Raw genomic sequence first — 25081 nt, forward strand, 5'->3', positions numbered from 1 at the left:
CTGGTGTGAAAATGGGAAACCACCAAAAACCACCTTCAGGGCTGCCGACAGTGGGGTTTGAACCCACTATCTCTCAGAAGCAAGCTCACAGCTTGCCGCCCCCAACTGCACGGTCAACTCGTAAGGATGGAAAAGGAATGGTGGAACGAGAGAGGAAGATGACAAATGCCCCAACCTGGCAGGAACTGAATAAAGCGAAAGGAGGAGGAGGATGAAGAGTGTGACCACAGTCACAGTAAAGATTTCAAAGGTGCCTCTTTATTGTTCAAGGTAAAATATTATTGATATAGGAATACAAAAATGAAACACAGAGAGAACTTAACACAGATTTGTATTACCCATGGTATAATCACTCAAAACATCTACGTAACAAAGTATCAGTCAATGGCATATTGCTATTATAATACAAAAAAACAAAAACCATTACAAAAAGTTATGTTAGACTCTTACACTAGCGTGAAACATTCCTGGGCACTGAGGCTAACTTGCTGCCCACCGGTATAAGAACCACAAAAATATAGGAGTAGTTCCGCACATCCGTTCAGTAACCACCATCTGAAACAGAAAAGGATTACATCTTAGTTACCTGTCAAATTTGAAACAAAAATACAAGCATATGAAGAACTACAAGGAGCAATATAATCCCTAGGTATTGTACCCGTCTAAAATTGTCTTAATTGGGAGTCATTATTTTATTTCGCTACGGGAGACCTGATCTATATGGGTGAAAACTAGGTTAAACAGCTGAGAGTTACCCTGTTCTTGATGACTGAGCGACCCCAAAAAGGGGACACTTGTAAGTTGCGCTCCATGTTCAGCATTCGAAAGTGATTGATCTAGCTATTAAGGACATTTATAAAGAAAATTTATAAGGGGAAATGTGACTGACATAGGCTCATGGCATAAATAAAATAAATATATAAAAACACTGGTGGATTTATTATAAATAAATACCAAAATTAACAAATCATTCTTCATCCAGTATTTGAGAAAATTGGTTTGACAAAAATTAATGTCTTCTTTTGATGTGAATTTATATAAATCAAATATGACTTTGATTTTGTATGAGGCTTATCCTTCATTTCTGGACTCTTCAATGTTAATGACAACTGAAAATTCAATTAGAAAAAAGATTACCATCATTAATGGTAATATCTCACTATCTTAATTATTTCCTCTTGAATTAAACGCGTAGTATAATTAAGAAATTTTAATTCTCCTGTATAAGTCTGTTAAATTTCCAAAAGGCTATTATCATGTAAATTTATAGCGAGAAGGGTATTGTCTACTGGCGCTAGAAATACGCAAGTATTCACGATAAATATAGTATGGTTTCGCTGGAACAGAGTTTGTAGTTGATGGAGCAGCAGTCACAGGAACTGAGTCTGTAGTTGCTTCCTTGGCAGGAATCATGTGTAACAGTTTTTTGCTGGAACTTTACTCTTTCGATATGCCTTTTGCCTTCGGCATGAGATCGAACTGAAGAAACCCCCATGTTGCCTAATATCAAAACTAGTCCTACACAAAGAGCAATACCCTTTATAGTAATCACTTTTCACTCTCTGAAGCCAATTCCAATCTGAATTTATTATTCTGTCCAAACAGTCATCTTTGAAAGTTCCTCTTATTTCTCTGAAAAATAAATAACAATGGATGAATTACATTATACTGTATGCATAATATAGGCTACTTTGAGTATATCATGTAATATAATGCATCCATTGTTATTATACTTGAAGTATTGCAAAAAAGAAGAATGAAGGAAAAGGGAACGGAAACTGAAAACAGTACAAGGAGGCGTCACGTCCTGATGCCGGGTTATTAGAGAAATTCACAAGTTATAATTCTAGTAACTGTACTGTTACTACTGCACTAAGTAAGTATTACTTTTCAATAAAATCACTTTAAGTTATAATGGCATCCTAAACAATTATTTTTATTACCTGGACTTTTGAGTGCAAATATCCAGGGTAGATTATAAAGAATAACAATTGTTCTAGTATATTTTATCATTTTTCCAGTATATGGTTAAAAATTCCAGTACCTATATTAAATTCCAATACTTCCAGTATCAGTAGACACCCTGTAATTGGCTCCTCTAATTAATTGTAGAGACCTCGCCCAGGTGGCCTGGTTTCGATTTCCAGTACCAGTAGTAATTTAGAAAGCTACGAGGTCTGGAAGAGTGCTGAGCCAGCATCATGAGGACAACTGGGAATTTACAGTGAGCAAATGTCAAGGAGGCAAGGCAATACAGCTGAGGGATGCAACGTGCTGACCACACGACCACCCAATATCTGCAGGCCATGAGCTGGGCAGCAGCCGTTATTGAAAGCTAAGGCACTTCAAGGCCTGCAGTGTTCTTGCTCTTAATTAACTTTAGAGTAACAGTGGCTTAAATGACACAGTTAAAAATTACAAATTTCATTCAATAGCTATTCACCTGTTCTATTCCTCATCTTAGTCTCCAATTTTCATCAGCCTGTGTTTTAGATTTCACAGGAGAAAAAATGCCACCTTCAGCAGCATGCAGATAGTACCAGTCACAAAGTGAATGCAGCCATAAAAAATAACATTAGACAGACGACTCTGCTCACACAAACTATATCTCCCACAACCCATAATGGTTTCCATGCTGATATGTGTGGAGTTTTAGTTGCAGCAAATATTCCCTGGAATGCTGTGCATAATCTGGTTTTTCAGAGACTTTTTACAGAAATACACCAAGCAGCACATATCATCAGCACCTACATTAAAGAAAAACTTAAATATTTGTTACAATGAGGTAATTTTGTCAATCAGGGAGGATATAGGGGAGCCCTGCATACGGTTGTGTGTGGAAGAAACCCTGGGCAAGTACATTGCTAATCTTTTAGTAGGAAAACTGGAACCCAATCAAGCATCTACTGCTTGCCTTCTTTGCTCTAAGCAGCTTGAGAAAGTCAATAGTCAAAGCACTGTTGAATCCTGGGAGTGTCGATGATTCTAAAGTCCTTCCCCTTGTTTCTGATGCTGCTTCCTACCTACATGATTGCTACTGCACCTCTCCTCAAAACTTCCTACCCTTCCTTAATTCATGTTACTTGCATCGCCCATGCCTTGCATAGACTCACAGAAACAGTTAATCAATACCCAGTATCAATACAGCAGTCAATACCCTCATTTCAACAACGAACAAGGTGTTCTGTAAAGCTCCATCAAGAATAGCCATCTTTCGAGAGAAACTCCCCTCTATTCCCCTTCCACCACAGCCAATCATCACCCGTTGGGGTTCCTGGATGGAACATCTTGAAGACATCATGACTGCGATAGACAATGCGCCTTTAACGGGCAACTCTGCGTGTGTCGTCTGTCAAAGAGCTGCTAAATGATTATTTCAGTGTTCAGAGAGACATTGCTTATATTCAGGCAAATTTTCCATTTCTTCCAGTCACCATTATAAAAGTGGAGAAAAAAGCAGTCTCAAACAGCAATTTTACGTTTTTTTCTATTTGATTTACGTTGCACTGACACAGATAGGTCTTATGCCGACAATGGGATAGGAAAGGCCTAGGAAGTGGAAGGAAGCGGCCGTGGCCTTAATTAAGGTACAGCCCTGGCATTTGCCTGGTGTATTTTCCGTAACTGAGGAAGCTAAGAATAATATACAAAGTACCAGGGCAAAGGCAGGGGATATGGTAAGAGACAAGTGGGCTAGTGTACTGCAGAAGAATCCAGGTTATTCAGTGCTGAAAAGGGTACATCAGGTAATGGATGGGTAAAAGGTTGACTTACCTCCGAGTGAAATTGAACTGAAAAATGTAGGTAAATTTTCCTATGCCCCCCCACCTAACATCTGTGAGTGTGGAACACACATTTTCTGCTTTCAAAATGATTTCAGTACAAAAAAGACACAGCCTGACTGTGAGAAATTTGGAGAAGATTATTGTTATGTACTGTAAAGCAAACTACGAATTAAAGTACTGTAGGAATGTTCCCCACAAATAAATAAACACACCACGTTTACACTGTTATGGGATGCCTACAGTGCTGTAATTGTGTTCGGTGATTTTGGTATTAAGGTTGTAATTCAGTATTGATTATGATTTTTCATATAATCCATAACAGTTTTTGATAAATGTATGTTTTATTGTGTCTTAAGTTTGCAGTCCTTTCTGTTAAGAATAGGGATACCATGTTTCTTCAAGTAAAAACAAATATTATGTTACAGTTTAACCTTAGCCAAGCATTACACGTCTTTATCCAGAACCCGCCTACTCCCGCGCGAGCAATAGACTTTTTTACCCGGAATTTTGAGTTGTGCGCTTTTGTGACCGTATGTTTCTTCTCAGGGTTGAAATATTAGCTAATAGATGCCAGGGGCGTATAGACAGGGCCTTTATTTAGGATAAACACAATGATTTGGAATTTTAAAAAGGTGTTTGTTCTGAAACGTAGTTTCCATGCTGGTGTACTTCATAAAGTTTGTTGACATTGTTAAAGTTCATGTTTTGCCTTTTCCAGACGTTATGTCGCGGAAATATATTCAAAACGAGAGTGAAATAGTCAATTATTAAACAGTGATGATGAATACCCGGAAATGAGTGATGAGTGGGAAAGCAAGGAAAGTGAAATTGTTGCAAGTGCGAAAATAACCTAAGTGACAGAGCAGACCCAGACGATGAAAATAGGGTTCTGTAGCCTGTGTTGTCTGTAAGGCCCAAAAAGTAAGAAAAGAGACTATTTATTATTGTAAAAATTGCACAGCAAAGCCATTTTACACACTGACACATGCTTTGAAATGTATCAGACAACTGAAAGTTTCTAAGTTGTCAGGGAACATCAAGTGTATAAAATTGTGTCATAAATACTAGTTAGATTTTTACTGTAAATGTTTATAAGTAGGGACCTGAAAAATTAGCATCTATTTGTTTCAAAATTAGCATCTATTTTTTCCAAAATTAGCATCTATTTTTCCAAAATTAGCATCTATTTACGAAGTTAAAATAATCGCATGGTATTATTAATTTTAACGATTCCAAGTTTATGAAGTGCAGTTATTGTCCTTGGTTCACACACAATACAAATTCATTGTTCAAACGAAAGCATTGTCAGTACTTCGGCATTGCTTTTTTGCAAATTGCACCGTCTGTCTGTAACCACTGTGTTGTAATGAGACAACATGCGCTCGCTATCTACATTGTTCGTTGGGGTCCACAACAACTCAAAACAGTATTTAGCAAATATGCTGAACTCTGTCTGAACTGCAGTTAATGCAAGCATGATATCACATTTTTCACTTTCTGTCATCTGGGTTTGAATTGCATGTTTCAGAGAACAGTAACCAGACTAGATATCGTTTCGTGAGAGATCTGTTACTCCAAACAATTTCTCAAGCTCCCCTAATTTATCAGTGTTATTCAAAATTATATTTTTTGGATGCAAAGCTTGAGAAATTGACACAAAATACTTATGGTTGGGGTCTTTAGCTTTCAATGTGGCTAGCTTGCACTGTGAAGAATGAGCAGCTTTGACAAATGTGTCTCTACATGCAGCCTGCTGTAGAGGAGTGAGCTTAATCAAAGCATCATTAGTTGCCGCAGAAAAATTCCCCTCACAAATTAAGGTAAAACTGGCGTCAAGGTTCTGCAGTTTGGGGTAAAGGAGATGAGAGGTAGGATACAGAGACCCTTCAAGTTCAGTAAGGAGGTCAACCAATCCAGCTGCATGATCTGTGACAAAAACCATGTGGGAGTGAAGCCTATTCACTTCTCGGTCACTCAGATCAGTCAGGTACTTAATACCACAGTTGTTGATGTCTTTCATGTCAGACATCTTGAAATATGTAACAACATCAGTAGAGTAAGGACTCAGATAGAAGACAGCCTGAAACCAGCTATTCCATCGGGTCATGACAGGTGCAGGAAAAAGCTTTGCTTCCTTTGAAGCACCGTACTTTGATGTTAAGAATTGTAAATAATTATATTTTCGCTTTCTTGTGTTCAAAAATGCAGACTTTACCATCGCAACCACATGATTTAAATCTGTCATCACTGCGACCCACCTATTGCCAACCAAGCTGATCTTATGTGCCCAGCACTGTACATGCATTAAATGATCCCCTATGACCACACTTAATGTTTCATAACACCAGGTCATGTACGGGGCACTGTTACTAACAAACACTTTAACAGCATCATATGGTACACTATAACTGCGCAGAGCTTCTAAAACAGCACGAGAGCAGTTTGTAGCATTTCCTGCATCAAGATAGTTTACAGAAACAACGTGCAGCTCTCTTTTCGATGATGATAAAAACACAACAGCCCATTCTATCTGTAGTTTCATCACAGAATATGTTCATGTTCTTCCCCACTAGAGCCTCTGCTGTTCTTTTCTGGTGGTCAGATGCAACTTCTAGAAAGGAAGAAAGACCTCAAATTATAACAAAATAATTTAAAATTACTGGGGTCAATTGGGTACGGGTAAGATAGTTCGATATGGAAATCGCACTCAAATTCGGTATCCTTCAATTTTGCGTATGGTTTCGATGTCGTAATACCTAAAACGTACCCGATCAATGAAATCGAAACTTACCCGGTAAATATACTTCACGTAGAGTTCTCACGCATGGCAGCTCTTCATTTGAAAACTCAGTGATCCAGGCTCTTAGCACTTTGTTTTCCAGCTTTTCCAGAGGTATATTTGCTTTGGCAAATACTTCAACTGTGCGTTTCGAGAAGTTATCTCTGAAAATTTTTCGTCTTTTACAACTATCTAACTGTGTAAGCACAGAAGATTGCTTTCTTTGAGACGTACTAGCAACAGGGATTGAACTTTCGTTATCGCGTCGCTTACCCACGTGTTTTTCAGATTTAACATGTTTCACAATGCTATTCTTTTTTTCCCACCCAACTCGGCAATTACAATACTTGCAAAACACTGTTGTTGAATCTGTGGCATATAAAACCATCCTTTGCATATTGCTGAGCCCTTTCGTGCGCCCCATAACCTAAACAATAGCTCGACTTTCTACTCTTCACTAGTTTCAGTTTTGAACCAAAGAGAACAACAGGAAAACAACACTGCATCTATCTCGTTATTTCCGTGACACTCGATTTACATTTCGATAATAATCGATACAGATTTTATTTCCCTTGCTATTCCCATTGTAAATATCGATTAAAGTCAGCAAGCAGCAATCGATCAGCTACTTTTCTTCATCAATAGGAATGGTCGAAAGATTTATGCATCATATTTTGAGTATTTCTGACGATTTAGACGAAATATGTTTTCGCCAGTAAAATAGTACATTTTCGCAGAATTCGCACCAAACTCGCATATTCACACTAATTTCGCATTTTGGGTCACAATTCGCATTTTGTGCACTTCTTTTACGCTAAAAAAGGTTTTATTCCACATTAGGATTACCGTAGGCTTGGATTCAGTACAAGATTATTCGCATTTATTGCAAATGCGATTTTTTCAGGTCCCTATTTATAAGTGAATTTGCCAGATTAATATTTGTAATAGACATAGTGAATTAAGAAGTAGGGTACAAAGAATTACAGCTAAGTTCTTTAGTGATCTTAATCGAGACTACTTTGTGTTGTGCCTTGTTCCATTTTTGCACTATAACCAGCAGTTAAGGATTTTCTTTTTTTTCAAGATTATATGGATATCTGCAAGCTGACCTACTGAAATAATGTATGAATGACTTAATAAACCTTAGAGTAGTTACATATTTGCCTTTTCATGTGTGTTAATAAAAAATATTTTACAAAAAAATTATGTATTATTTAACGTTAAGAATTTCATATTTAGGTTCCGTATTGAAACATTAGGACTGGAAGAAGCACAACAGATCTGATATTTGCTTTGAGGATGTTGGCAGAGAAAGACTGGGAAAGAGGAAAAGACCTAATTATTGTGTTTATGGACCTTGAAAAGGCGTATGATAATGTTCCTAGATCAACTATTTGGAAAAGTCTTAGAAAACTTGGTGTACCGGAGTACCTTATTAGGAAGATCCAAATGCTATATAGTAATTGTAAAAGCTGTGTCAGAATTGGAGATGGTCACTCTGAATGGTTCAATACAACCAAAGGAGTACAACAGGGAAGTGCCTTGTCACCACTTCTATTCATAGCAGTTATGGATACCATTTTAAAGGAACTAAAAGGAAAAGGTAATACAGATCTTCAGGCTCAGGTGTTTTGCAGACGATGAGGCAATATGGGATGAAACAGAGGAGGGAGTGCAAAATAATCTGAATGCATGGTGTAAGAAGTTTGATGACTATGGAATGAAATTGAACCCATCAAAAACAGTAGCATTAAAAATCAGCAGACATTATACAGAATGCAACATAAAAATACAGGACCACCAAGTTGAAGTAGTACACCAATTCAGTTATTTAGGAAGCGTAATCGCTAGTAATAACAGAGCTGAGAGAGAAATAACAAACAGAGTAACCAAAGGCTCTAACTTTTACAGCATCGTTAGACACCTACTATGGGATCAGAAAGTCCCACAAAGAACAAAAATGACCCTGTACAAGTCATATTTCATTCCTATCCTTACATATTCTCTGGAAACCTGCACACTAACATCAAAGGATTATAGTAGGATTCAAGCCTGTGAAATGAAATTTCTTAGAACTGCCCTCCAAAAGACCCGACTTGATCATGTGAAAAATGATGAGATCCGATCTAACCTAGGTCTAAATGAATCGAGATGGAGGAAAGACTTAGGTCATCTAGACTTAAATGGTTTGGGCATGTTAAACGAATGAATAGCACAAGGTTACCATGTGCTTATTTGGAAAAGAGAATAACAGGTAAAAGACCAGCTGGAAGACCAAGAAGAAGATGAATGGACCAACTGAGGGAAGACGTGGAGAGAAGAGGATGGAATTGGGAATCTGTCTTGGACAACGAAATGTTTTTGAATAGGCAACTTTGGAAGACGCTCGTTTTCAAACACCCTACCCGGCTCGCTGGAAGGGCAAACCGATGATGATGATTGAAACAAGATTTACATCAAAGAAAGGACAATAAGTTCCACCTTTTCAATACTATATATTGTGTGAAAGTTTTACATTACAGTTAAAACATCACAACTTTTGTACATTCGGTACCAGTTTCGACAGATTCCCTGTCATCATCAGCCGAGAATTGTTATTCTCACATTTTTGTACTAGATGATAAGTGGATCAAATAAGGACTGTCTGTTTTATTATTAAAGGAATCAGAAGAAAATCGTCGGTGAAAAATTTTGCATGAAGATTATTGTGGACGTACAAGTGAGGTATTACACGACAGTAGTTGCACGACCAGGGAAAATAAAATTAAGCAAAGCACTTACAAAGATGTTCCCAACAAGAGGTCGTTGCAAGGTGTGGATACCACTAGGCTTACAGAGGTCAAGTAGATTGGCCAAGAAATAGTACTTACTAAAATAATTACTTCAAGTTTAAGCACAAACTTTAATTGACTGAAAAATAAATTTAGATTCCCTGTCATCATCAGCTGTCATCTCGGCTGATGATGACAGGGAATCTGTCGAAACCGGTACCGAATGTACAAAAGTTGTGATGTTTTAACTGTAATGTAAAACTTTCACACAATATATAGTATTGAAAAAGTGGAACTTATTGTCCTTTCTTTGATGTAAAAAAATTATGCTCACAAGCAAAAACTTTCTGCCTATCTACACATTTTTAAAGCATATTTTAAGTGTATTTTCTCTTTTTAAAAATCCAATTTTAAGTGCCTAAAACCAATATTTTTAGAGCCATAAGTCACAGGTCTAGCCATAACATTAAGAAAATATGAATCTGATACAAGAATTCATGGTCTGTTGTATTTCCTGAATTTATTCATTAGTACAGCATCACAGTAACACGATATTGGAGGAACTAATCTTTTAATAAGCGTAATTTTCATATTTGTGGCGTATTTGCTGACCAACTACTGCTGTTAATGGAGGTGTGCTGTCGATCTGCTGCCATTCATCTCTGCTAGATGGCATTACGACTGAAAAATCTAACCTGTCAATGATAGCTGGTTTTAACAATAAAAACTTACTGCAATCAGTCTAATGGGCTCCATCCATACTTCTAATGCTTGTTATCAATCTCTTTGACACGTTCCTTGTGGCGTTTGATAGCTTCTTGGTGACGCTTGATCTGCTCCTCGTGGAAGCTGATTTCATCAGTCAGCCCAGCCTTCAATTTCTGCAGCTGCTCCCTTTGCTACAGTGACAGAGAAAGAGTAATTTCAGAATTCTACAGTAAACATCATTAAAGCTGGAAGGAAATAACAAAGGAAACAGTCAACTGGCAACAGAGAAAAGGACGGTTGTGTTTCCAAGGGAGTAATATGCAGCAGAGGACAATGTACATACATCGTCAAAATGGATCTACAACACAGTACTCACATTTTTGTACTAGATGATAAGTGGATCAAATAAGGACTGTCTGTTTTATTATTAAAGGAATCAGAAGAAAATCGTCAGTGAAAAATTTTGCATGAAGATTATCGTGGACTTACAAGTGAGGTATTACACGACAGTAGTTGCACGACCAGGGAAAATAAAATTAAGCAAAGCACTTACAAAGATGTTCCCAACAGGAGGTCGTTGCAAGGTGTGGATACCACTAGGCTTACAGAGGTCAAGTAGATTGGCCAAGAAATAGTACTTACTAAAATAATTACTTCAAGTTTAAGCACAAACTTTAATTGACTGAAAAATAAATTTAGATAAAAATCAAGTTAAAATTCCCAAGTTAGGCTAATGGAAAAAGAGAATTAAATTAAAGATCACAGAACTTTCAAATTCCTTCAAAAATTAAAATCAGGAGAAGAAAAGGGAAAAAGAAATACAATCTGAGTTCACAAACCAGTCCCCTGGTAAAATCCTCAATCGGAATAAAATATAAAAATATAATTCAAAAGAAATGAACGAAGGTACGGAGTCCTTAATTGAACACTTGACTCCAAGAACGAATTTTCATGATTGGAAAAATGTTTCTTATTGACTTCAACTGTGAAATGAAATGGCGTATGGCTTTTAGTGCCGGGAGTGTCCGAGGACATGTTCGGCTCGCCAGATGCAGGTCTTTCGATTTGACTCCCGTAGGCGACCTGCGCGTCGTGATGAGGATGAAATGATGATGAAGACGACACATACACCCAGCCCCTGTGCCAGTGAAATTAACCAATGTTGGTTAAAATTCCTGACCCTGCCAGGAATCGAACCCGGGGCCGCCGGGTGACAGGCGGACGCGTTGCCCCCTACACCGTGGGGCCGGACGACTTCAACTGTAGTTCAGGGTCACTAACCTGAAAATCCACAGAACGCAAGTTCCACAAGAACAAATATTAGGAATGGGATAATTAAATTAAATATTAATTTGGCCAACAGAGGCGATCAGTCACCAAGACAAATATAATCCAGAATTAAATATAAGTTTTCAAAAGCCAAGCAAAAAGGGGGAAATGGAGATGCCTTTACTGAATCACATCTATCGCCAAAAACAAAACTGCAACAATCTCCATAGCCGCACGTCAGACCACGCCCACCCACATGTAAATTAGAGTGCAACCATGGCGACCAGATCACGTGATGAACCAAAGCAAAATAGCTACCCACCTAGAAAGGACATATACACAGCAGAATTAGCCATAAGAAACAATTTTCGACTCATACAATCACTTCCCTTGGGGTAATTTAGATAATAAAGATTTAACCCGTTCAGTTACTTTACAAATAGTTACATCAAAGCGCCAACAAATACGGTAGTTTATTCACAATTAAAAACGACCTGAATTCATCCTGTTGCATAAAACGAATTTCTTGTGCACCTAAAAAAATTTGGATAGTAGGTTATTATAGATTTAAGCAGTTCAATTAAGCCAGACAAATTTACGTAATCCACTCGGTAGCCTTCAATTATCAAATTTGCTCATCACATCATATCTCCAGGGTCAGCAAGAACTGGAGGCTTACTTATAGATTTTTAAAAATACGCAGGATAATGGATGGAAGGCGATAAGGTCATTGCCACACGACGACGTGATCACCCAGGGTCGAATAAAATCATCATGCTTTCTTCTTCACTGTAGATATAAGTTAAAATCCACCAGCAATAGCAGAAGTAGCTCTGTCCTGTATCACACTCCAAACCAGGCCCCCAAAAAACACAACAACTTGTCGCCAATTATCGTTCATGCATGGAGAAAACGAAGCTGAATTCAGTTCCGTGATTGTTGCTAGATGGCAGTACAATCCGGACAGTATGCCTCATTGGATGCGGATCCGTATAATTACGGGCTTGCAGGATAACATTACTCCAGTAAAATTCCGACGAGCTCAACAGTTATAAGTAACTATTCTTATTTAGTCACAGCTCAACAGGCCAAAAATAATTCATGTTAATCAGTTTTGATCCAATATGGTAACTTGTTAATTGTCCAAGTACATTATTACACTTCAAAATCCGTTACAAGATGTCAAGAGAATATTTTGAAGACCTTGGAACTAAGGAACCATGGTAGTTTTGGCTTATACATGTTACATGTAACTAATCTCATGATTAGACCCGTATTGAAATTTGCTATAAATGCTTACAATATAGTGATTATTATTAATCCACCTATTCAATACATGTTGTCGACAACAGCGCCCAATCGTACCGAATTCTGTATTAAGAAAGAACTTCTGTCGAGTATGTTAATCTAAGACATTTGATCCTCTTCTTGCCACAGCAATTCTCCAAATGCCTTCATACTCTCTATAAACACTAACGAATTTTGAATTTAAGTGACAATCTCACTTTGGCGACATTTTCAGGAACCCCTGTGCCTCTGATACCGTGTTTATCTTACTGTTTCATCCTGAGCAGGTTTATATGATGAGAGAACGATAAGAAAGCATGCAGAGGCAAGACATTGTCATTGTTGCTTTTCCGAGGTTTAAAATATGCAAAATGGTGGGAGGAAAAGAATTATGCGAGGATAAAACTAATATTTTTCCTGTTTTCAGAAAAAATGTTCATTTTTCTTCGCAAGACTGAGTCAGTGAGGTATGCATCCTTTAGGCACTACCTAGACAGCATCTTATACCTGGTAGTGTTTGATACACTGAGGGCTGAAAGTGGTCACAAGTTCTCTTCTGACATCACTTTTATTTGCCAGACTGAGATCGTGGACAATTAATTTATTGTAAATTGAAACTGTTTTAGTGTTTTCTTTGTCTCAGGCAACCTTCAACTGGACGTGGATTTTGAAAGAAAAAAAAATTTAAAAATAAAGATTCCTTGTAATATTATTCACATGAATCTCTTGGTATTTTGCCTTGTCATTAAGTGCACTAGGCTGCCTGGTGGCCACGACTTAAGGCGTGACTTCTATATGGCTGAATACCGCAGTCAACTAGTTCAAGTCCAGTTGGACAAAACTTTCACCATCGGATAGTTGGGTGGCATGGTAATAATAATAATAATAATAATAATAATAATAATAATAATAATAATAATAATAATAATAATCGTATGGCCTCAGCTACCGTTTGCAGACATTTCGATTTGACGCCATCTGGCTGTCTGCTCGTCAATTTCGACGTTCCAGTTTACTCTGTCTGCCATCTAGCGGACCTAGAGTAAACCGGATCTCTCTTGGGCGTCTATGGCTGAGATTTAATTAATTTTGTCGGGTAAATACCAAATGTATCACCAGAGATCTTTTACATGCCGACATCGTACGACATGGAGTGTCGAATGGACTTTTTTCCGCCCTTCAAAAATCCGACTACCTCTGCCGGGTTTGAACCCGCTATCTTGGGATCCGGAGGCCGACACTCTACCACGGATCCACAGAGGCAGCTGGTGGCATGGTAGGAAGTGGTGATATACAATTCTGATCACTAGATTGCATGTCAAAGGTCTGAATTCTATTTGAAACATCTCAGCAGTGTTCGTGTGGGAGTGAGGGCATACAATGCCGTTTATCTGTCAGGTGGGGAAGTTAAGCTGTGGTGTTATTCGACGGGAGTAGGTTATTGCAAACAACAAATTTCTATTTTGAATTGACACTGGATCTTGCCGTCTCACTACCTCATTATCATAATCCCACATCCAGACGTGCAGGTCGGCCATGAGCGTCAACCACAAAGACCTGTACCAGGCGAGCCGAACATGACCTCGGACACTCCCGGCACTAAAAGCCAAAAACGCTAAATACATTAACTGTAATATGTGTGCGAATGTGTCCTCAATCAATCACTTGCACTTGGGGCTGTTGCCCAGGTGGCAGATATCCCATCGATTGTTTACTTATTTTCTTGCATGATTTCAAAGAACTTGGAAATTTATTGAACATTTCCCTTGATAAATTATTCCAAACTCCTATTCCTCATCCCATAAATGAATATTTGCCCCACTTTGTCCTCTTAATTTCCAACTTTATCTCCATATTACAATCTTTACTACTTTTAAAAGATCCTCCAGGCTTATTCATCTACTAATGACATTCCACGCCATCTCTCCTTACTCCTAGGTCTTCCCACCCCAAAGTTTGCAACATTTTCGAAACACCACCCTTTTTGTCATATCTGAAGTCATATTTTCTCCGTTCTGACTCGCTCAATTTCTAACTGTTACGTTCTTCAGTCTGTCAAACCAATTTCCGAATAAATAAAATTGAGAAACTACCTAAAAGAGGAAATACATAACAGAATTATACCTGAAAAAATCTTAATTAGAAACAGACACTACTATTTTGACGGAGATCATCAAGAACAGTTGTGCTGTTTTCTGTTGGCTCTTTTCCGGTTCTCGTATGATGAATACTATCAATCATGCGCACCAATATTAGTGCCTTGGCTCCTGTCTTTTGTTTACTTCTAGTGGAGGACGTGATTGGGCGGTCGACAATGCTGCCAAACCCTCTAGTTAAGAACTAAGGCCTTAAGCCTCTAATTTCCTGTGTAAACACCATTGGTCTGGACTGGTTATGGTAGGGCCTGGACGAGACCACTGGTCTGGATAGGTTAGGGTAGGGCCTGGACGAGGCCATTGGTCCGGATTGGTTAGGGTAGGGCCTGGACAGGACCACTGGTCTGGATACGTTAGGGTAGGGCCTGGACAGGACCACTGGTCTGGATACGTTAGGGTAGGGCCTGGACAGGACCACTGGTCCAATAGGTTAGGGTAGGGCCTGGACAGGACCACTGGTCGGGATAGGTTAGGGTAGGGCCTGGACAGGACCACTGGTCCGGATAGGTTAGGGTAGGGCCTGGACAGGACCACTGGTCTGGATAGGTTAGGGTAGGGCCTGGACAGGACCACTGGTCCGGATAGGTCAGGGCCTGGACGAGGCCACTGGTCTGGATAGGTTAGGGTAGGGCGTGGACAAGACCACTGGTCCGGATACGTTAGGGTAGGGCCTGGTCAGGACCACTGGTCTGGATAGGTTAGGGTAGGGCGTGGACGATACCACTGGTCTGGATAGGTTAGGGTAGGGCGTGGACGATACCACTGGTCTGGAAGGTTAGGGTAGGGCCTGGAGGAGTCCATTGGTCTGGATAGGTTAGAGTAGGGCCTGGACGAGGCCATCGGGTTAGGGTAGGGCCTGGATGAGGCCACTGGTCTGGATAGCTTAGGGTAGGGCGTGGACAAGACCACTGGTCTGGATAGGTTAGGGTAGGGCCTGGACGATACCACTGGTCTGGATAGGTTAGGGTAGGGCCTGGACGAGGCCATTGGTCTGGATAGGTTAGGGTAGGGCCTGGACGAGGCCATTGGTCTGGATAGGTTAGGGTAGGGCCTGGACGAGGCTATCGGGTTAGGGTAGGGCCTGGACGAGGCCATTGGTCTGGATAGGTTAGGGTAGGGTAGGGCCTGGACGAGGCCATTGTCTGGATAGGTTAGGGTAGGGCCTGGACGAGGCCATTGGTCTGGATACGTTAGGGTAGGGCCTGGACAGGACCACTGCTCTGGATAGATTAGGGTAGGGCGTGGACGATACCACTGGTCTGGATAGGTTAGGGTAGGGCGTGGACGATACCATTGGTCTGGATAGGTTAGGGTAGGGCGTGGACGATACCACTGGTCTGGATAGGTTAGGGTAGGGCGTGGGCAAGACCACTGGTCCGGATAGGTTAGGGTAGGGCATGGACAAGACCACTGGTCTGGATAGGTTAGGGTAGGGCCTGGACAAGACCAGTGATTTGGGGAGAAGCAAGGGAAGCCCCAAGGTTAGATCCAAAAGCGGCCTTAGACCTCTAGTTTCTCCTGTACAAACACCATTGGTCGTCTGCACTGGTTAGGGTGATAGCAGCGCATTCTATGTGGCCTAGTGGTGGACAGTTGAATTAGAACGTTAATACTTTTCCATAATTGAGACTGAAGTGGGGCGATTACAGCACATTCTATAGGGGGTCTAGTGGGAGAAAGATGAATTACAACTCATTCCCGTACTTTTTCAAAACATCTCAGGGCGATAACAGGCATTCTATTTGACCTAGAGCGACAGCAGAGCATTCTATATTTGATTCGACACGTCCCTGCCTTTATTAGTTCTATTTGTTTGTGCTTTTACTCTGTCCAGGCTGATGATTGACGGCAATGACATCACATCCGAGTTCACAATGGCCAATAGGAATGCAAGTAGCTTCTTCAGCAATGGACAATGGCAAATGCTGCTGTTTATTAGCTTATAAAAGTAAAAAAAACTTTTGGCGGCAAAATGTTGGGTTCCAGGACATTGTAATGAACACATCTCTCCTCTAAAAAGAAATTCCAAGTAATTTGCATAAATTCTACTTCCTAATAATGCTACTAAAGTTGGTGTGCAGGGCAGTAATTTTACCCTCGTATTTAGTAATCCTAATGACTGTCCCATACACTGGAATTCTACTCTAATCAGAGTCTTACCAGAGACTTGCATCTGACCGTTCAGTATGTCACTGCAATGTCTTGGAAGGAACTCTGAGCGCTTCGAGCACCAACGCTGAAAATAGAAACACAATGCTAGGAGACGACGGGAACTTCTGAAGAAAAATTCTACACAGCCAGCCCCCACCAAACCAAGTAGATGTCAACAACGCAGGAGAATCTGAGATTTCAAGACTGGCCTTTAGAACATTCTCCAAGAACCCACAAAAACTGAGTTTTTAAGAAGAGAAACTTGTCAGCAATTGATAACCCCCATCTCCCTCATAACCATATAGAGAGATCTATATCCTTTCTTTACAACCTTGTTTATGTGATTACCCTATGAAGATCATTCCTTATATTAACACCTAGGTACTTACAGTTATCCCCATGAGGTGCTATCCTCTTGGCAAAACTTACAACCTGTGTTGTTTCCAAACTTTACATCATGTCAATGAAACTGAAGCAGACTGTGATAATTCTGGAACTGTAATTTATTAGCACAAGTAGTTTATCTAAAAATTAGAGCTTTTCCACTAAAATTTTTTTTCATACAGCTTTAAGCTTAGTTGAAAAAAAGTAATGGAATTATGCCATCAGATCTCATAAAATGATGGCAAGATATTTTATTAGTATTATAATTTAAATACAATCAACAAACATTTCATTCAATGCAAAGTATTGTAATAATCATTTTCTACCTTTTGACACTAAAAATCATTCAGCTATCTGAAAATTTGGTTATTCGAATACGTGTGACACCCCCTCCCCTTTATTTTGGTTAAAAAAGATTTTACTGTATTATCTAAAGCAGCCGTGGTTCGCATCCCTCCCGATGTACATGGGGTCTTTTAAATCAGAAGTTACATCCTATGGTTTGGATTCCAGATAATGCAAGTGTGATCAGCATGACCGATATCACAATATCAACAGGTTTTTTTTTTTTCAGTTGTCGCTGTCTTTTTTTAAAATGTAGGCTACAATCTTGAAAGCAGGAAACACCAAAACAAACAGTAGTAATGGTATCAGACCTGCAGTCACTATACTCTGAATGACGACGTAGACCAGGGCCTCTCAGGGTGCATGCACTGTGCACGGTGCAAAAGACGACTTGGCTTGGTTGACCAGAGTGCAGACCCCCCACTCCTCGATTTGGAGCAATAGCGCTTACTCTCTCTTCACGCCTGTCTCGCTCGCTCCGCCTGTCCCCCTCTGCAGAATAGCCCAGAGACGAAGCGTTGATCCGAGCCATGCCGAGCAGCATCGATGCACAGTGCACGGAGCTCTTGCGCCTCGATCTGCACGCATGAGATTTTGGGCGTTTGAGAGGCCCTGACGTAGACCATTCACCTGTAAATAGAAGTACTCCTCTTCCTTAGCTGCCTCCCTCTTGCCGAAAGCACCGCCGGCTTCACGGATTGAGCCACCACCACCACCTCCCTTGCCAGCGCCGCTACCAAGATCTCCGAGCTGGCTAGCTGAACTGGACGACCATCGCCTGTAACAACATGAAAGAACAATTTCATGCACATTTTGTGGAAAAGATGACAATTATCAAGTGAAGGAGGACAGAAGTAGCTTACAATTTTTTTTTACAAAATATTTGATGAGTAAAAAAAAACAAAAAGTTATGTACACAAAACTACAGGTTTCACCTAATTTTCAACAAATGAACAGTCTTTACAAACACTTCTGCCATTGTGGCATCAATTTGAATATATTTTGTTCATAGAAATCCGGTCTCTGGGAGTACAGCTACCTGAGCACAACCAATCACGATATCAACAATCACGTAAATCTAAAAGCTTCCTTTTTTTCTGAACGTACAAACTCGTCTGGCAATTTTTTTCGTGATCCAAAGAAGTGAATGATGGTGCGAGGTCTGGATTCTATGGTGAATAACTGAGTACCTCCTAGGCAGACTTCTCACAAACAGAAGCCCTAACACACAGGCAAGCATGTCTGAAATCAGACATTTTCAGAGTACCTATTAGGGTGTTGTACTGAGGGTACAGCACAATTTTGTCAGTGTACATTTCTACATTTACAGTGGTCCCAGTTGAAAGAAACTCCACTAAGGATACGTCATGAATGTCCCAGAATATCATCCCTAGGACCTTTTCCATCAATTGAGTGACCCTGCATGTCTTTGGTGGCTGTAAATTGGAATATTTCCACACCACACTGGCAAGGTTAGTTTCAAGCGTGAAGTAATAGCCCAGAATTCACTGCCAGTCATCACATCTTCCAGAAAGCCATGAAATTCAGTATAATGCATCAAGTAGTCCAAGCATAACATTCACTGGCCCTTCCGTTCTTCCGACAGTCCTTGGGCACCCAGTGCGCACAGACTTAGCAAAAACGTGCACAATTGTGTACGCCGTGCCGAACAAAATGTTGAATTGTTGTGCCAAGGTGATTATTATTTCAAATTGCAGCCTCAATGCCTGAAAGTTTTTAGGTAAATAAATGATGTGCACCACTCTTTGTGATAAGAGTTTTCACAGGACTAGTAACAGTTTATATTTTGACAAATACGTATCGTACCAATATAAATGGTCCGTTATTGGACATTATAAATTTCCCAGCTAACTCATTCCTGGTTGCCAGCCTTTCGCCCCAGTGTGCTAAGTTGGGCTCATCAGTTGGTAAATAGCACACCCACCAAGACGCATGGCTAGTGCATACCGTGGAGGCCACTGCGTAGGCTAGTTGGAGCCACCAAAAGTGCCAATGCACTACGAGAGACTTTGTCTCATTTAGCAACTGATGAGCCCAACTTAGCACACTGGGGCAAAACGCTGGCAACCAGGAATTTGTTAGATGGAAATTTTATAATGTCCAATAACGGACCATTTATATTGATATTATAAATTTACTCACTCGGGACAAATATTTCAGGTTCCCTATGGGAATCAACATCATCAATGTTTTACTTCTCGCAGCCCAGCACTCGCTACATTTAGCCGCGCACGGAGCGACTGTCGTTTGTTTACACAATCGCAAAATCGGTGGTCAGTTCTGCCAACATCTATACTTAGGAACTAATCTAGGAACGAGAACGTGGTGGTGATTATTGTTACACGATTGGTCTGGACTTGTTCTTGCCGTGCGCAAGACCATTGGTCTGGACGGTTAGAAGCCGCGAAGCGGCCTTAGGCATCTAGTTTCGATAGCTGGTGGTGGTGATTATTCTTACACGATTGGTCTGAACTTGTTCTTGCCGTGCGGACAGTTAGGATAGGATCTGGGCAAGATTCCTGCCATGGAGCCGAGAAGCGGCCTTAGGCATCTAGTTTCGATAGCTGGTGGTGGTGATTATTCTTACACGATTGGTCTGGACTTGTTCTTGCCGTGCGGACGGTTAGGATAGGATCTGGGCAAGATTTCTGTCATGCGGACGTTTAGGATAGGATCTGGACAAGACCATTGGCCTGGACGGTTAGAAGCCGCGAAGCGGCCTTAGGCATCTAGTTTCGATAGCCGGTGGTGGTGATTATTCTTACACGATTGGTCTGGACTTGTTCTTGCCATGCGGACGGTTTGGATAGGATCTGGGCAAGATTCAGCTACTTTAGATATGGCCAATGGCGGGTGCTGCTCTTCGTTAGGTTATAAAAGTAAATGTGCTTCTAGGGGCGGGATGGTGGGTTCATAGACACCGCAATGAACACATCACTCCTCTAAAAGGAATTACAAGTAAGAGTTGCATTATTTTAACTTCCTTATAATGTTATAAACGGCATCTAGTTTCGATAGCTGGTGGTGGTGATTATTCTTACACGATTGGTCTGAACTTGTTCTTGCCATGCGGAAGGTTAGGATAGGATCTGGGCAAGATTCCTGCCATGGAACCGCGAAGCGGCCTTAGGCATCTAGTTTCGATAGCTGGTGGTGGTGATTATTCTTACACGATTGGTCTGGACTTGTTCTTACCGTGCGGACGGTTAGGATAGGATCTGGGCAAGATTCCTGCCATACGGACGTTTAGGATAGGATCTGGACAAGACCATTGGCCTGGACGGTTAGAAGCCGCGAAGCGTCCTTAGGCATCTAGTTTCGATAGCTGGTGGTGGTGATTATTCTTACACGATTGGTCTGGATTTGTTCTTGCCGTGCGGACGGTTTGGATAGGATCTGGGCAAGATTCAGCTACTTTACACATGGCCGATGGCGGGTGCTGCTCTTCATTAGGTTATAAAAGTAAAAGTGCTTCTAGGGGCGGGATGGTGGGTTCATAGACACCGCAATGAACACATCACTCCTCTAAAAGGAATTACAGGTAAGATTTGCATTATTTTAACTTCCTTATAATGTTATAAACGTTGGGCTGCGGGATGTAAAGTTTTACCATATTTCAGGTTCCCTATGGGAATCAACATCTATATCAAATACATATCATGAATATTGAATTGTTTTAAGACTTTACTGATATAATATTGGGCTTTCAACTCTATTAAGTTCAATAGCGACCACCAGCTACATGACAGATCATCCATCCAGACCAATGGTGGTATGATGCGGGATACAATATAATAGTTCAGTTCTTACGATATCTGAGTGCTGCCTTTTAGCGGATGCTAAGTGAATTAATAAACAGCCAATCATAGGCAGCCAATCGCTCTGCTGTAAATTGCACTGACACAGATAGGTCTTATGGCGACGATGTGATAGGAAAGGACTGAAAGCGACCATGGCCTTAATAAAAGTACAGCCGTAGCATTTGCCTGATCTGAAAATGGGAAACCACGGGAAACCATCTTCAGGGCTACCAACCGTGGGGTTCGAATCCACTATCTCCCGAATGCAAGCTAATAGCTATGTAACTCAAACCGCACAGCCACTTGCTTGGTATATGGCATTTTCATCAGCCAGTGAAACGTTTGACAACTTAGGGGAAACTGATGTAATAATAATTTCTTACTGAACCTGAAATTTCAGTAGAAACATGCCGCTATTTTATTCTATGTGGCAAAAGACGAGTAAGTAACCTCGTACGAAGTATTTACAAATTCAATCATTCCAGTGCTTGCTGAGCGAAACTATTGAGGTGGAAGGGTTAACTTCCACATGCCCATACGAGAAAAGTTTTAAGTTACCGGTACAGGCTCTTTAGTTTGAAGCCTGTCCTTTATATGAGTTAAACTGCAGTTGAAAAAAACTTTAAACGAAAGTTATGCAATAGCCTGCTTAATATTTTTTTCTCTTTTCACTAGAGGCGGCGTGTATTGATTTTAAATCTTCATTATAAATATCCATTACGTATCTCTGCATAATAGAAAGAGAAATCGCCAAGTACTTTAGAATGTAAACGAACTGCAGAATTCCATGAGCTGAGCAGAGCTGTATCATAACGTACGCACCCTAAAGTACGTACAGTACAGTACTTTCGGCGATAACCGTGACTCCATTTTTATGCAGTCCATTACGTATAAAAATATATTGTGATGCTCCTAAAAAACTATTACTATATGGTAAAAATAAAAACTCGATAACTTACCCTGTTGAATACATATTAAAAATACTGCGTCGTAAAATTAATCGTACGGAATTCATCTTTAGCTAATCCTCCTCGAACGAAAACGTATTTTAGGATTCACTCGCAAGAGGGCGATGGTATTGGTACAACTACGTTAGACAAATCAAACTACCATATTAATATTATTAATTTCATTTAATGACTCTGGTAATACTTTTTATTTAATTCATAAAATTAGAATTATATTATAATAAATATAAATGTAATAGAGCAATGGGTTGGATGAACTTATAACAATAATAGCTTCGATTTTGGAAGCCAACTTCCCAGTCGGTCTTCAACATAACAGAAAATCTTCCGAAAATGAAGATAAGATCTTTCTTTCGCGTTAAATTATACCAGTTTTGATTTTATTTTCAATAATAATTGTGCTTTAGCATTTATTACTGGCAAGAAACATGTTATTATACTATTTCTAGAAGACAAAAGTCTGCATCTGCAATATTGATTTCACCGCGATATTCAAAATGAGTGCCCAGGATGAAACATGTTCCTGCGTAGAGCCTAAAGCTTTTAATAGATTAATCCAAGTTTTGGTAGGCCTATTTGTTTCCCCTGAATTATGTTTGCGAAGCTGAAGAAGGAAATATACAGCCGAGATTTTCAGGAGACGTTTCACGCGATAAGCTACAACGTGTAGCGCCGGTAGTGATAAGCCTAATTTTAACTTTGGATGCTACGTCTCACACTAGGTAAATTCTCATTCTCTTTGGTAAATTCCAGCTGAATTGTGGACTGATTGTCAAAACAAGATGTTTTCTTTTCGAGTTCTGTCGCATTCCCTTGAAGAGTTTCCTGTCACGGGTCGTTTATCACAATCTTCGAAGCAGTGGCGGTTTCTGGTATAGCGCAATGGAGCAATGCACCTCCAGTTTATATCAAATTGTACTCAGCTACTTAATTTTCACGATTCCCTTGTCATTCTCAAAGCTCGTGCTAAGCCCATCTGTCCGTAATATACTCGTACTGGCTCTTAATTCATGTGAGCTGCGCATAGTCTGTGGCTGGAGACTCGTCTGGAATGAACCCCCATACAAGGCTGCATCTCCGTCCGTACTTAGGCGAAGGGACCAGTGAGGTGCGGGGGGAAGTCTGTCAGCATTAAAGCAAGACCTGGATATCGCAGAAAAGAATATCCGTGGTGTAGGCATGCGCAGTATGCCACTCTCTCTCAAGTCTGTCGCAAGTCGTGTTGTTGGGGTAAGAAAACTGTAATAGTATGTGCCTGCCATCTGTTGCCCTTACAGGAATTTAACCAGGCAGCAGAGAATAGTGCACATAATTAGCGCTAGTGTTGAACAGCATCATTACTACCAAAAGTCATATTAAATTGCCAAATTCCAATTGATACCTTGTCCCAAATATATCAATACTTACTAAACATCTATTCATTTGCCTTCTTTGGAATAATTACTTTTTTGGAGAGAAACATAGCTTAAAAATCATTGACGCAAAGAGTAGCGGGAAGGTAATACCAATGAAAACGCTAATTGACCAGCTCACACTAGTTCTTAAAATTAAGTTACCAACATTGTGAAAAGTGCGAACATTCATTCCTATAGTTTCCTCGTGTTTTTCAAGTGTGAAACTAGTGTTTGTAAACGTTTGTACTTAGCAATTATCATAATTCATAACATTATTGTACGCTGTGCAAGCGTGTGAGTGTTTTTTTGCACCGTTGTGCCGTTCTGAAACTTAATTTTTAGGATATAAAGAAGTTACAATCTTTTGTCCGTGTGCGTGTGTGTGTTTTTGTGCGTTGTAGTTACGTCCACAATCTTTGTGCCCCGGAAAGGTAAGGAGCTACATAATGAGTTTGAACAGTGTCCAGATACTTAAGAAGACAAACTTTTCTTGTCTCTCTCTTGAGCGAAAACTTGAGATTAAGAATGCCGGGCGCCCAATGCCTGATCTTGTTATAACGAAGCAGACTAAAAGTAAAAGTAAAGAAATCGTGCGTAAATTCAGAATGGATATATACAAAAGAACCGAGTGGATCTGTGGGTGCGAAGTTACTAACAGGTTGTTTTGTTTTCCGTGTTTATGCTTCGTGAGTGATGAAAGCGAAGGGACTTGGACCAAAGTCGGAGTAGTAGATTTAGGACATTTGTCCCAAAAAATAAAGAAACACGAAAGTTCTAAATCTCATATGCTTGCCCAGTTAGAATTCGATCTTCTGGGAAAACACGATATCCGGCAGCAACTTGATTGTGCTTACAGGCAGTCTGTCGAAAGACACAACGATCAAGTACGGAAAAATCGTTATGTGCTGTCAAAAATTATCGACTGTGTAAAGTTCTGTGGCGCGTTTGAGTTGGCATTGCGCGGGCATGACGAAACAAGTGAATCGTCGAATCCTGGCATATTCCGAGGCCTCGTTAATTTTAGTTCTGAAATTGACGTTGCATTAAAGGACCATCTGTCCAAAGCTACTGTTTTCAAAGGCACCTCGAAAGACATTCAGAATGAACTGCTTTCGTGCATGTTTGAAATCTGTCGCGAGAAAATAAAGAAAGAAATCACAACTGCGCCCTTCATTTCGGTAATCGCAGACGAGACCACCGATATATCAACTACAGCACAATTAGTTATTGTACTGCGCTACGTTCTTCCCAACGGTAAGCCAG

The 25081-nt window shown here is 40.2% G+C and overlaps 1 protein-coding gene across 1 annotated transcript; it reads right to left on the minus strand.

Annotated features, from left to right (window-relative positions):
* Positions 1-314: 314 nt before the first annotated feature.
* Positions 315-22551, minus strand: LOC136881999 (ATPase inhibitor A, mitochondrial). Its single transcript, XM_067154482.2, has 4 exons — positions 22416-22551; positions 18266-18413; positions 10068-10234; positions 315-555 (listed from the first exon to the last, which is right to left on the minus strand). The coding sequence occupies exons 1-3, from the start codon at positions 22469-22471 to the stop codon at positions 10100-10102; spliced, it is 339 nt and encodes a 112-aa protein (XP_067010583.2). The 5' UTR covers positions 22472-22551; the 3' UTR covers positions 315-555; positions 10068-10099.
* Positions 22552-25081: the final 2530 nt, after the last annotated feature.

The sequence above is a fragment of the Anabrus simplex genome, chromosome 10 (genome assembly GCF_040414725.1).
Source record: "Anabrus simplex isolate iqAnaSimp1 chromosome 10, ASM4041472v1, whole genome shotgun sequence".
Taxonomy (NCBI): Eukaryota; Metazoa; Arthropoda; class Insecta; order Orthoptera; family Tettigoniidae; genus Anabrus; species Anabrus simplex.

Coding starts and splice junctions, on each gene's coding strand:
- LOC136881999 (XM_067154482.2), bottom strand. CDS start 22,471: ATGAATTCCGTACGATTAATTTTACGACGCAGTATTTTTAATATGTAT. Junction 18,414..22,415: donor TTTAATATGTATTCAACAGG/GTAAGTTATCGA, acceptor ATGTTGTTACAG/GCGATGGTCGTCCAGTTCAG. Junction 10,235..18,265: donor AGGAGTACTTCTATTTACAG/GTGAATGGTCTA, acceptor CTGTCACTGTAG/CAAAGGGAGCAGCTGCAGAA.